General features: G+C 34.5%; 3 protein-coding genes and 1 long non-coding RNA gene across 5 annotated transcripts; 1 reads left to right on the plus strand and 3 right to left on the minus strand.

The window, feature by feature from the left end:
- Nucleotides 1–12: 12 nt before the first annotated feature.
- On the minus strand, nt 13–3,136 carry LOC109156164 (peroxisome biogenesis protein 16). Of its 2 annotated transcripts, none has more exons than XM_019304024.1 (8): nt 3,028–3,093; nt 2,086–2,159; nt 1,616–1,832; nt 1,222–1,511; nt 856–1,121; nt 600–667; nt 425–486; nt 13–288 (listed from the first exon to the last, which is right to left on the minus strand). In XM_019304024.1, exons 3-8 carry the CDS (start codon nt 1,813–1,815, stop codon nt 227–229), a joined length of 948 nt encoding a protein of 315 aa, XP_019159569.1. In that variant the 5' UTR covers nt 1,816–1,832; nt 2,086–2,159; nt 3,028–3,093; the 3' UTR covers nt 13–226. The 2 variants fall into 2 exon arrangements, with proteins under 2 accessions (XP_019159569.1, XP_019159568.1); XM_019304023.1 differs by having other exon boundaries at nt 72–288; nt 2,102–2,159; nt 3,028–3,136.
- A 1,636-nt stretch (nt 3,137–4,772) lies between these two features.
- Nucleotides 4,773–6,160, minus strand: LOC109155833. The gene is made up of 2 exons (XR_002049937.1): nt 6,123–6,160; nt 4,773–4,847 (listed from the first exon to the last, which is right to left on the minus strand). It is a non-coding gene; the product is annotated as an uncharacterized LOC109155833 (long non-coding RNA).
- A 1,139-nt stretch (nt 6,161–7,299) lies between these two features.
- Nucleotides 7,300–9,076, plus strand: LOC109155611 (ubiquitin-related modifier 1 homolog 2). The gene is made up of 4 exons (XM_019303228.1): nt 7,300–7,430; nt 8,176–8,251; nt 8,355–8,437; nt 8,749–9,076. Exons 1-4 carry the CDS (start codon nt 7,408–7,410, stop codon nt 8,864–8,866), a joined length of 300 nt encoding a protein of 99 aa, XP_019158773.1. The 5' UTR covers nt 7,300–7,407; the 3' UTR covers nt 8,867–9,076.
- Nucleotides 9,077–9,546: 470 nt separating this feature from the next.
- Nucleotides 9,547–12,213, minus strand: LOC109155778 (ATPase ASNA1 homolog). The gene is made up of 7 exons (XM_019303426.1): nt 11,833–12,213; nt 11,271–11,395; nt 10,982–11,132; nt 10,789–10,899; nt 10,243–10,381; nt 10,043–10,158; nt 9,547–9,846 (listed from the first exon to the last, which is right to left on the minus strand). Exons 1-7 carry the CDS (start codon nt 12,088–12,090, stop codon nt 9,670–9,672), a joined length of 1,077 nt encoding a protein of 358 aa, XP_019158971.1. The 5' UTR covers nt 12,091–12,213; the 3' UTR covers nt 9,547–9,669.
- Between the last annotated feature and the right edge of the window lie 708 nt (nt 12,214–12,921).

Here is a 12,921-nt window from a genome sequence, read left to right on the forward strand (position 1 = left end):
CATATGATGTTATGTTCAAATTTCATATTATACTCATCATGTTGGTCAGTCAAAACAGGCGAAAGATTAATTTAAAAATAAAAATAAAAGATGCATTGCAAGATTATTATTGTTCAGGCAGCTATTGGATACAACAAAATTGAACCAATCTTAACTGCAAAAAGGGCACATAGAATGTCACCACATTTTGTTTTTTAACAGAGTTTACACATTTGCAGTATCCATATTAGGCGCCAGAGAAATAGGTGTAGCGAGTCTGGGATCCAATTATTAATTCAACAAGTTTTTCTGCACATGAAGACGATGTAAGTAAGGGAGAAGTTAGGGTAATTACAACATCAACCATATTCAGCATGTAGTTAATGAAAGATCAAGAGAAAGTTGGGAGTTTTACTTAATTGTATGTAATTTGTAATAAACAAACCTGTAAAAAATCCAACGATAGGAATAGGTTCTACTAGCTTTTGAGTGCTTTCAAGTCTTCGCCTGAAATAACCGACAAGCATTAGCACAATGTTCTTCAATCCAGCTAAAATAAAACAGGAAGTGCTGTACATATGAAAAGAATTGATAATTGGGATTTGGGAGAACATTGTTACCGGGTATATGTGCTGAAAAAGGGATCTCTCATAAGGTAAAGTGCCCACAATAATTTCCGCCTTTTTAACTGCATCAAACCAAACCACAGGAACTACACCCTTTTAGCATTAAAACAAAATCCCGAGGAAAACCTTTCTCAGACAAGAAGGACAAAATGGGACAAAAAAAATAAGTCATCACAGGAGGGTACAGGTTGCCTTGATCTTTTCTAGAACTCTATATATAATAGATTTCAAAGTGAAAAACAATTCTAACCTCGTCCTTCTCAGAGTTGGAAAGTTGAAACTGCTGGCTTTTACTCCTCTGTGGGCACAGATTGATACAAGAGAGAATGCCATTTCCAATGACATCGACAGCCAATGAAATGACCCAAGGAAACCATGATCGAGCCCCATACTTCCTTACCAATAATACATAAATAAGTGGTCTTAGTACAAACATGACCTCCCCTGTGACAAATAAGCTTCCAGGAAAACCTTTCTCAGACAAGAAAGTTGATAGACTAGGTTTGATCACCACGGCTGGAGTGACAATATGGATAAGAAGAAAAGAAAAGTAAATTAATATGCAGAACATATAATCAAACCACTTTACTTCAGCTGAGCACCAAATAAGAATTACTTGGTGGTGGAGGTTCAACAATAGTTTGTTGGTGTTGAACCCTACGCAACCATGTAGGCTCAGAAACCATCCTAGCATGTTCACCTAAACTGTTCAGGGCAGATAATGCCCTTCCTTCAAGATTAAATGAGTTCAGCCCACGAACATTATTTGGAATATGCATTTGTAGCTTTCCATTCCTTCCTTCTGGTCTTGGAACATCAGAATTGTTTTCAGGATTTTCAGTTTCCCCACCAAGCAAAAGCATTTTATATCCACTATTCCTAAACACAATCAACCTAACTAGTACCCTGAAATTCATAGAACAAATTATTTTAGACACATATTCAACACTGCATAACCACTAAATGAAAAAGTGTAGCACTTGGCAGAATGAAAATACTAAACCCCTTACTTGACAGCCTCAGTAATAGCAATGAAATTCCATTTTTTTTCTTCTCCACAGAGTTGTTCAGCTGCAACTTCAACCAAGGTCTCCAAGTCCTTCAGCAATGTCAGGCATAATGACAAAGGGAGAAAAGAAGGCTCTGAAGGTGGTGTGTGCATACGGGTTGGCGTTGTCTCAATAATATGCTCATTTATGGTAGTCATCATTCCCAGAAGTGATGATACTACAAAAATGTATGACAATGCAAAAAATGTAATTGCTATGTGGATAAAAAAGAGAGGTCGGGTAAATTTCAAGCTAATAAGGAATTAGCTTAGTTTCTTAAAATTCTAAATCATGTTAAGTGTAAACAGCATATATATTATTATTTTACAACTTTATGGAATGTATGAGATAAGAAATGTATTACTAATTAAAATGATAAGAATATTTTCTAAGCATAGATTTATAAGCATCAAGAAGAAGCTTAATGTTACCAAAAATTCACAAAACCTGCTTCTGGCCCAATCTCTGAATATCCAAACTCATCCGGAAGAAGCCATGTCAATCCCTGAAAATAAATTTGCACCCAATGAACAAGCATATATTAAGTACCTCTCCAGTTGGTTATCACATTCACATGTTACTCCATACAATATTAGTTACAAGTCCAAGCAAGAAGAACAAAACAAAAACATGCCAAGTCCTGTGAAAGATGCATTGCATGCCAACTCCACACACATTGCACTTAAAAACATGACCACTTGAAAAACAACTTTTTTCTTTATCCTTTCTAGTAAGTAGTAACTAATCAATAAAATATCACATGACAAATAAAAGAAGTAATTGAATGTCCCCCAAGAATGGAGAAAAGGTTGAGAAAAAGAATTCCATTTCATGATTTCCACAGTACTAGAATTTCATCTAATTAAACGGCTACAATATATACTTCAAGTCCTAGTACAAAGTCGTGATTTAATTCGGATTAGCTTTATCACCCTCTGTCCCTGTCCCTGTCCCTGTCCCTGCCCCCACCCCAAAATGTAAATTAGATAACAGAATATGTGTCAACAAAGCTAGATAACTAATAAGATATGGTTGAGTTTCCTAAATTTCAAAACTAAGTAATTTGGTTGACTTTTGTATGATTAATATTAATAAGATAGCATTAGCTTATATAATGCACTATTAAATAAGAAAACAGAATGTGCACTAACAAAGCTAGACTAGACAGCTAATGTGCAGTATCATAAAAAGATAAAAATTACAAAAGTACTCATCCAATTATTGAAGGCTATAACTAATGACTTGCTAAGAATCACAAATTCCTAAACCCAAAACAGTTTAGTCGTCATTACAAACAAGAAAACATGTCCAACAGAATCTATATATATATGAATTGAAATATGAAACAGTAGAGATCAGTGGAGAGGGCTTACATTAATTAGGGAACCCAGTTGACGAACAAAATCTCTATTACTTCTAACCCATCTCTTGTAAGCCTCCATAGTCTCCAAAGGTCGAATCTTTCGCTCCAAGAGCACTAATTTTTGCTCTTCTCCGCACTCAGTCGAAACTGAGCCCTATTGGGTTTGACCCGAAGCTGATGCCTCCTTGGTAATCAACCCCGGATACGAAGGAAAGGAAAACAATCAGCTCCTGCAGTGATTTCAGAAGCTTTTGTGCATACAGCATACCAGAAAGGTGCAGTAGTGGAGAGAAAATGGCTAAAACGGATGAACATAACCGCGATGAGGTTTGTCTTGTTCCTCTATGGGCTGTTATTGAAGCTTTAGGTCTTAATCGTGAACAATACAAGGGTTGCTTAATATTCCTAATAATAAATGTATGTTACTACTTGTTTTGAAATTTTTATTTTCCAAAAATTATAACCGATCCAAATAAGCATATATTGTAACTATTTATATTATGAATTATGATTTATAGCTTATTTTAAGCTATAAATAAATATAGGGTCTGACAAAATATAGAAAGTTTACTTTTTAAAATATAACTAGTAGCTTTTTAGCTTTTTTCTTTTCTTATTTTTATTAATTTACAAAAATAATATTATTTATTTTTCATTAATCAAAATTTTATTATTTTAGTTTATTCTTTTATATCTTTTTATACTTAAGTAATTCAATAATTAATTTTATTAAACATTTTAATTTTAATTAATTAACTTACTAATTACTAAGCTTCTTAACTTTCAAATAGCTATTTAGCTAGGCACGGCAAACATAGTCATATTTTTACTTTTTAGTCCTAAAATGATCATCTAGTTTTGCATAATATCTCTTAACTAATTCAATAGTTTAAAAAAAAAAACACATAAATATTTAATTAAAGTGATATTCTCCATGAAACGAACTTACCAGAACTCCGGTATAGTATGATTGCAGCAGCTCAGAGCGATCGCCGGTGAGGTTTCTCAGAGAATCAAATCTGCCCGAAACGGCGTTGCGGATGTCGGTAATGGGCAAACGGCTGCCGTCGGCTGATTTAACGGTGAGTATTATGCTCAGAGTGGCATGGAAAATTGGAAACTGAATTTAAAGGGGAACGAATCGACAATAATTGTGTATCCTGATTGATTCCGCCGGTTATAAAGTCGGAGTATGAGAAAATATGGTTGGGGCCTAGAAGTTCGCAGCGGAAATTTGATGAATTAAGAAATGATGGCAATTATATTTCACGAGGAACACATTGGGTAGGGTTGTTGGAATTCACTGGTAATTCTACTTGTTTATCATAGTTGTGAATCACGAAACTTGAGATATACATATTATATAAGGGTGTGTTTGATTCAAATACTTGGTAATGATAATGGATTTTGGTGAAAATTTTTTACATGTTTAGTTCAAATGATTATCAATATTGATGTTTAGTTATATATGGCCTTATAATTGAATAAATGTTTTAAAAATATAAAATTAAAAAATAAATCAATTTGTCCTAATATAAATATATAATACATCCAAAACACCAATATGGAGAAAAAAAATTAAAATCACCAATCTAAACTTAAAAATCAGATTACCAATAAGATAAAATGATACATATTTCTAGTTAAGGAATGGTGTTTTAAAATGTTATCAACCAAAACATTAACTATGATTTTGATTCTCATTTATGGTATATAAACAAATGAACCAAACATACCCTAATGGATTTTTAAGAAAATGAGTAATCAAATTTCATAGTTGTGTTTAAAAAAGTTGTCAATCAAACACTAACTATAATTTTGATTCTCATTCTTAGGGGGGTGTATTCAATCCAGACTTTTAAAGAGTTTTAAAGACTTTTAATGACTTTCAAAGTTTAGGTGTATTCAATTTAGACTTTTAAAGACTCATTAAAAGTCTACCGGTATTGGATTCAGACTTTTCAGAAGTCTTTAAAAGTATACTGGTATTCGTTTCAGACTTTTATAGAGTCTTTAAAAGTCTACTGGTATTCAAATATTTATCAACTTTCATAGACTATATCAGAAAAGGATTTCTGTAGACTTTTTCTTCATTAATATAAATAGATGAAATCCCACCCTCCAACCCCAAACTTTTCAATTTTCTTTACAGACTTTTCTCTCTCTCTATAAACCGACAAATTCTTCATCAATTTCTACCAAATTTTACGGTACGTTTCGAACTTTTCATAATACTATACTTTATAATTTATTTATTTATACAATTTTGTTTTGCTTTTCTTTCTTGCTGCTGTGAACAGCAAGCTCAAGCTTGCTATTCGCAGCAGCGAACATGTGTTGCAGCAAAAATATGCTGCGAACAGCAGCAGCTTGCTCCTGTTCGCAGAGATTTTAAATATGCTTAAATCTGCTGTGAATAGCAGCATCATGCTGCTGTTCGCAGCAGAAATCTTCTATAAATTTTTGTTGCAACTAGTAGAATTAATATACTCAAATTTTTAAAAATTCGTTTTATATAATTAACAAAATTTTATGTTATTATTGTTCATTAATTATTAATATATGTGCTTGTGTTAAGTTGAATTTTTGGAGAGATTCTTATTTATTTTATAGTAATGGGGATCAAGAAAAGAGTAAAGGTAAAAATAAATTTAATGAAAATTATGCATTGTGAGCACCTGAGGAGAGTAATGAGTTGTTACAACTTGAGTATATTAGTGAAAATTGATTATATTTTCTTTATGTATAATATATTCTATTTTTGTGACAATCAATTTTTTTTTTTTTTTTGCAATACATTAGTTTATTTATGGTTTATAAAAATATATTTTTGTAAGAAAATTATAAATAATGTATTAATAAAAGTTATGAAATGTTTGTAAGGGTGTATTCAATTTAGAGTTTTAATGATTTTTGTAGACTTTTTAATATGAAAAAGTTTTTAAAAGTCTATAAATGTTTGTCCTATGGATTTTTAAAAACTCTTACCAAGTTTATGAAAATTTAAAAGATTCTATGAAAGTCTACAAAATCTCTACAAAAGTCATTTAAAATCCATCACTTTAAAAGTTTTTAAAACTCTTTAAAAGTCTTGATTGAATACACCCCCTTAATGTGTAAACCCATGAATCAAACATAGCCTAAGTTTTGTCACTTTAAATTTGTTTAAAGATACCCTGTTAATCTCGTCCAATTAATTTCATATTCACTTGTAAAATATGTTAATATGAATTTCTCTTTTTGACATTACGAGAGTCATCTCTCAACTTAGCATAAGTAGGTAATATATTACACATAACTCTACTATATGTCAAACTTGAAATAACTATAAGAAATAAGGATCAAATTGGCCACTGAACGTAACCTGAAAATGCAATTAGGCCACTAAACGAAAAAAAGATGCAATTAGGCCACTGAACACTTCAAATGTATACAATTTCACCTGGTAGCAGGTTACCATCAACTTTAGCAGGTTACCTGCTTACGTGGCAGCTGAGTTGGCATTTTTAATAATTTTTAAATAATTTTTAATAAATTTTTTTTTTAAATAATTAGTTAAAACAAATTTATTTTTGTAAAAATTTTGTATTTATTTTTTTTTCAAATTTTTTTAAAATTTATTATTAAAAGTTATTAAAAATTATTTACAAATTATTAAAAATGCCAACTAAGCTGCCACGTAAGCAGGTAACCTGCTAAAGTTGATGGTAACCTGCTATCCGGTGAAATTGCATACATTTGGAGTGTTCAGTGACCTAATTGCACATTTTTTGGTGTTCAGTGGTCTAATTGTATCTTTTTTTCGTTTAGTGGCCTAATTGCATTTTCAAGTAACGTTCAGTGACCAATTTGAACCTTATTCCTAACTATAATATCAAACGGAGAGTCACACCTCCACTTTTCATGAATATTTATCGTCACCACACTATTTCTCACACTTTTTCATTATTCTTAAAATATGCTGAATAAGACTTGAAAGCCATTGAAATTTGTCACCATGAGCTAGCTTCTCGGTTTTGCCAATACCACATCGTCCAACATCCCATTGCAAAAGGATTAATGTTTTACGTATCTTTCTTATATTTCCCATTCTGATGCGACATCGGACATATAATTTAAAGTAATTCTGTATGTACTTTCAATTTTTACTTTCATTTTGTACTCTTATTATCGCATAAAAAACAATGATTTAGTGAGTGAGGTGGGGCTGGGACGCTGGGTCGAGCAAATTTTGACCCAAATAATTTTACACATTTTCCTTTATTTTTTATTTATTTGTTTTTCACAAAAAGAACCCAAATGTACAGCAGACTGGGAATCAGAAACCCCTTTCGGCTCTCGCTCTAGGGTTTTGAAATTTCCACAGAAGTCAATCTCAATATCGCGAGAGATGCAGCTGACTCTAGAATTCGGGTATGTTTCTCCCTTTCTGATGTGAATTATTATTACCTTTCTATGTATTGATTTCGTTAGAAGATGAAAAACACTAGCTGAAAAGGCTCACGTCCACAGAATGAATTTTGGAACTACTAATACGAAGATATAACTGTCAGAAATCTTGATCATGGTCCGCAATGGTTTTCTCTGCGAACTTTGAACTCTGGAAGTAGTAAAATATGATTCGATAGAACAATTTATGCTATAGGGCAGATACTTGAACTTCTGAAATGGAACAAAGTTGTCTCCTTTAAAAATTCTGTCTTTTATCTTCATGTTTTCTTTGCATTCCTGTCTGTTACCGTACCATGCTTAAGATGTTATGTTATTGTAGCTGGAAGTATATGAAATGGTTATCTTACATGTATAAGATGTTATTTTACTGCAGTTAGAAATAGATTAAACCTGAGCTTTTTGTATTATTTTTCATAAAGATATAATTTGCAGTCAAAACTCAAAATTGGTAAACAAGGAATTCCTTTTTGAAGTAATGTTGCCTTACCCAAAATCCCTTTAGTTAAAGGTTTACTTGGTTTTTTTCTATTCAAGCAAAGGAATTGTAAAAGTACTGAAGTGTGAGAGGCCTGAAAGTGTATTATAAGGGGCTATTACCTATCAAACATGTTTTCCCATACCTGCCACTTACCTGGTGGTGTCAAATTACTTTTTGATTTTACTTTGATCTGAAACCTTTCTGTGTTACTTTGATATAATTGTTCAGAGGCGGATTGGAGCTTCTTTGCAATTCCGTGAAGATCCATAATGTCAGTGTTGAACCACAAGATGGAGAGCAAAAGGTGAATCTCTTTCTCGTTGATAGTTGTTTAAATGATTATTTCATTCATTATCTTGTTCACAACTGACTATAGCGGTGGTTTGTTTCCTTTGCTTTCTTGTCAGTTAACAATGAAATACTTGCTTTCATGGGTTCGCACCAATTTGATCAAGGAGAGGCCTGAAATGTTTATGAAGGGAGACTCTGTGTAAGTAGTACTCAAACTGTACTTTATTTGGATTAAAACTACATTTGACATATTCTTTACAATGCAACTGCTACTTCCAAATTAGTACGGACTCTATTTTGACATCATATATTTGAGCTTTGCAATAATCTCCACGATGAATGTTTGTCCAGCTAGTGAGCTATGCCCGCATTGCAAAATATAGGATCGGGAATAACAAAATTTCCAATGTCAAAATAATGGAGACTATGATGAAGGAATAACAAAATTTCCAATGTCAAAATAATGGAGACTATGATGAAGGGTTTGAATTAGTTGTCATTTGCTTGTAGGAGGCCTGGAGTTCTAGTCCTCGTCAATGATACAGATTGGGAACTAAGTGGTCAGCTTGACACTGTGCTGGAAGAGAAGGATGTCATCGTTTTCATTTCCACATTGCATGGTGGATAATTTTGAAGCCTTTTCCATATTACTGGCTAAAGTATTTTTCTGGATATTAGTTGTAATCAATGGATTTTGAAGTTTTTTTTTTTTTTCTTTTAATAAAAAATTTGTGTTTTGCACTAGTTGACAATGTAGTACAAAGGCACAAAGCTATAAAATGTCTCTTTGATGAGGAAAAGCTGCTGAAACCACTGAATATATGACAATCTTTTTTTTTTTTTTTTTTGTTTTTTAATTTTTTTGTTTTTTAAATTGGCCTCACTACATACTACATTGTCTGACCAATGTTGCAAAAGGTGCTAGTCGGGCGTTTGGGGAGCGCCTAGGAATCCGAGTATATCGTATCCACTTTTAATCGAGCATATCGTATCCACTTTTCCCACTCAGAGTTAGGAGTGGAGTTGTTAGTCTGTTATAATCCCGAGTGGCTAGGAATTGTTAGTATGTTATAATCTCTCAAACTAATCAATTACATATGTTAGATGACTAGTTGAGTGCATGACTGAAGAAACATAGAAGATGAGTAGCCGTGTAGGCAAAAAAAAAAAAATCACTCAGCTGAGTTGAGCGCCGACTCCCTAGGATGCCTAGTCAGTTAGTCGGTCAGCCGACTAAAAGCGGTCTAGAGCTGAAATCGCCTTGGCCTAAGGGTGCTTAGGCCGATTTTTCCAACACTAGTTTGACCAAATAAAATCATTTATTGTTTTTGAAAGAGTGCTAAAAAGCTAATAATAAGTTTCCTATTAACAAATGAATGAATGATACACAACTAGTAATAAGTTCCCTTCTGACCCCCCAACTTCTCAATCTCAAACCTTTTGTTTCCCTTTTCTAAGTGGTTCCAGTTCTGCTTCAGCAGCTTTCAATTGTTCCTTTAGTGTGGATACTCTGTATTCCACCTCCTCTAATGAGCCTCGAGCCAGGGCAGGCCGGTATGGTGTTCTAAAATTACTTGAAAATGCCTTCAGAGCATCAACACCGCAGACCTAACAAAAACTCCATGGTTAATCACAGGCAAAGAATTCGAATAGATTTGCTTCTGCAGCCATGCCAAGAAACTTTAGGTACAAGAACCAGCCGGTAGAAAAACATGGCGGGAATAGTTCAGTATATGGTACATTTATAAAGTATTTCCATATGGCTGATCAAAATACGGGAATGTGCTTATGAGAATCTGAGTACCTCTTGTGGCAGCAAAGGCAACTTGGTAATGTTGAAGTCGTCGTATAACATGTAGAACTGATCCAAGTATTTTTGTTGCATCCGTGTTCTAGCCTGGAGCAACTTTGACTCAATAGCTAAACACAGTTAAAAGGATGTTGTCTTGAGTGTGCTGGAGTAAGCTAAAATGTTGAAAAATATGGCAAACATGCAAAAAGTACCTTCTTCGTCGAAAATCACTTGGTTAATAATAATGTTATGTGTATCAATCTCAAATCTGGTGAGTTCCTGCACAAGCCTCTCAGTCTCGTATAGAGAGAGGAACTCCGGAATACAGACACAAACAAATGTTGTCAAGTCCTGTCAAAAAAGGCAACGATGAATCTAGAGGACTTTAAAGAAATTTGAAGTTAATTTCCTTGTATTGTTTTTGGGTGACAGAGAAACTCGCAGACACTACCCGATGATGTGTATTAGGTAAACCCCACAAACCATACAGAAGAGGTAAATCGCCCTAGGAGGACTTGTGCAAGATGGTGTTGGCAAGAATCAAACTCGTGACCTTAAGGTACGAGAATCATGTTCCTTCCGCTCAGCCATTTCCTTGTATCTTTACCATTATAGTATATAGAGATTACTAACATTGTGCAGCCATCTATTAAAGAGACACTAGATGAGATAGTGTAATAAAATATTGAGCGTAAAGTAATCTCCCAAAGAGTTCTTTAGGCGTAAAGAAAATGACCATATTCTAAGTGATCTTTTACCGGATCTTTGAACTGCCTGTTAACTTGTTGAATAAGATCTTTCATTCCCTCAAGCCTTCCAAGTATTGCATCCTCACCAAATTCATCGCCAACTCCAAAAAGACGACCCATCTGCAATACAAAATAAATTTCACCCGGTTCAAAGTAACCATATATTAACAGTCGAATGCATCAAGGGAGGCTGAGAACCTACCTGGCTCAGCAAGCCACCGAATTTACTCTTCAAACTCATCATTTTGACAAGGCCTTTCTCTAGTGTTGCCGGAAATTGTAATAATCGGAGTGTGTGGCCCGTGGGTGCAGTGTCAAACACTATAACAGAGTAATCCATGGTTTGCACTAACCTGTAAACGAAACCACAATAAAAAGTGGATAATGTAGATTGATCTTATCCAATCTTGTTTGACTTACAATCTAATCTAATAACACTTGGCACTTCAAAAACACAATAAAAAAGTGGATAATACAAGCAAGACACTTACTTTAACATCTCAGCAAAACTCATTGCCTCATCAATCCCAGGAATGGCATTTGCCAAATCAGACAAAAACCCATCCATTCCAGCTGAACTACCTGCCTCTTCCTCCTCGACATTCGGATCAACTTCCTACAGAGCAAATTTAGGTAAAATACTAGAAATCCCAACTAGTTAAACTCCATTTTCATACTCCCTAATCAAGATTAGTTGAAAAGCCAAAAAAACGAAAAGGGGAAAACCAAATTGGACTCCCTAACACCAACACCAATCAGCCATGCTAAGGACTAAAAAATGTTGGAACCCCTAGTATGACTCCAACATTAGTACCCCAACAGCAACAGCAACAAAAACTTCATCTAAACAAATCAAAACTTGGAAACAGTGAAATGTTTCATCAGAATTTCCAAAAAGATCACACCTTTAGCTTCTAATATTCAATCCAGGCATAACCCAAATCCAAGAAAAGGAAATTAAGAGAATGGGTGTTCTTGTTCTCCTAATACATAAATGAAGGGAAGAAATGCAGAAAGCATATGAATAATGAGGAATGATGAAAGAGTGTGTACCATGGCATAGAGATTGGTGAAGCCATTGACAAGGGTAGGAGCTTTGGTGAAGCGCTGTTGGAAGGCGTCGCTAAGGTTGTGGGCAGGATCAGTGGAGATGATAAGGACGGAGGGTCGAACCTGAGAGAAAAGGACGCCGAGAATGGAGCTGCATGTGGTCTTCCCAACACCGCCCTTCCCTCCTACGAACACCCACTTCAACGTTTTTTGGTCTAAAACGTTCTGCACTGATCCTTCTGGGGAATCCTTCGAAGCCATGGAATCGGCTCCCTAACTCTAACTCTCCTCTTCAACGTGGACACTTTCTTTTATACAAGAAGCCCAAACCCAAATACAGAATTCCCAATCGTCCTAGGACATTACTTCTGAGTTGGTAGCAGAGATCCGATCATGCCTCCTTCCACACTTTCGCTTTGGCAGGTACTCTATTTTTGTCCCTTTTTCTTTTAAACAATTTTATTTTTCTTTTTTCCACCCCACTCAGGAAAATTACAAGCCTAGGCTCACCAGGCGGTCTTACACAATTTTTTGTTCATTTTATAATTTTAGTCGCTATGCATCTTTCTTTTAGCCATTGCAGAATAAATCCTTACAAAAAAGTCGTGATTTTTGGCGCTGTCATAATTGGTTCATAGTTTTGTTTCTCGAAAGACAAAATTTGTATTTCATAACTTTTTTATAAAATTAATGGGTGTTCTTACATACTAATAAAAAGAGAAATCCGCACTTACTATCCGATGATGTGCACGTCCCGTCTTGTGGCTCTAGCCAACAAAGGATTACTATAAAGTCAACCGGTTTAGGTTTGTCCATAGTTAGACGGCATAAATCAAAAAGACTAATACACCGCTCCTGCTGGCAGTCAAACTTGTAAACTTGTAACTCTAGCCAACAAATGACAATTTTGATTTTGAATGACAAGGAAAACCTCCAGCCACTATCTGAGGGTGTGTACGTCTCGCATCTCTAGCCAACAAATGACAATTTTTATTTCGAGTGACAAGGAAAATCTGCAGCCACTATCTGAGGGTGTGTACGTCTCGCATTGCGATTCTAGCCGACAAATGACCACTATAAGGTCGACCGACC

Source organism: Ipomoea nil, unplaced genomic scaffold (assembly GCF_001879475.1).
Source record: "Ipomoea nil cultivar Tokyo-kokei standard unplaced genomic scaffold, Asagao_1.1 scaffold2704, whole genome shotgun sequence".
NCBI classification, from domain to species: Eukaryota; Viridiplantae; Streptophyta; class Magnoliopsida; order Solanales; family Convolvulaceae; genus Ipomoea; species Ipomoea nil.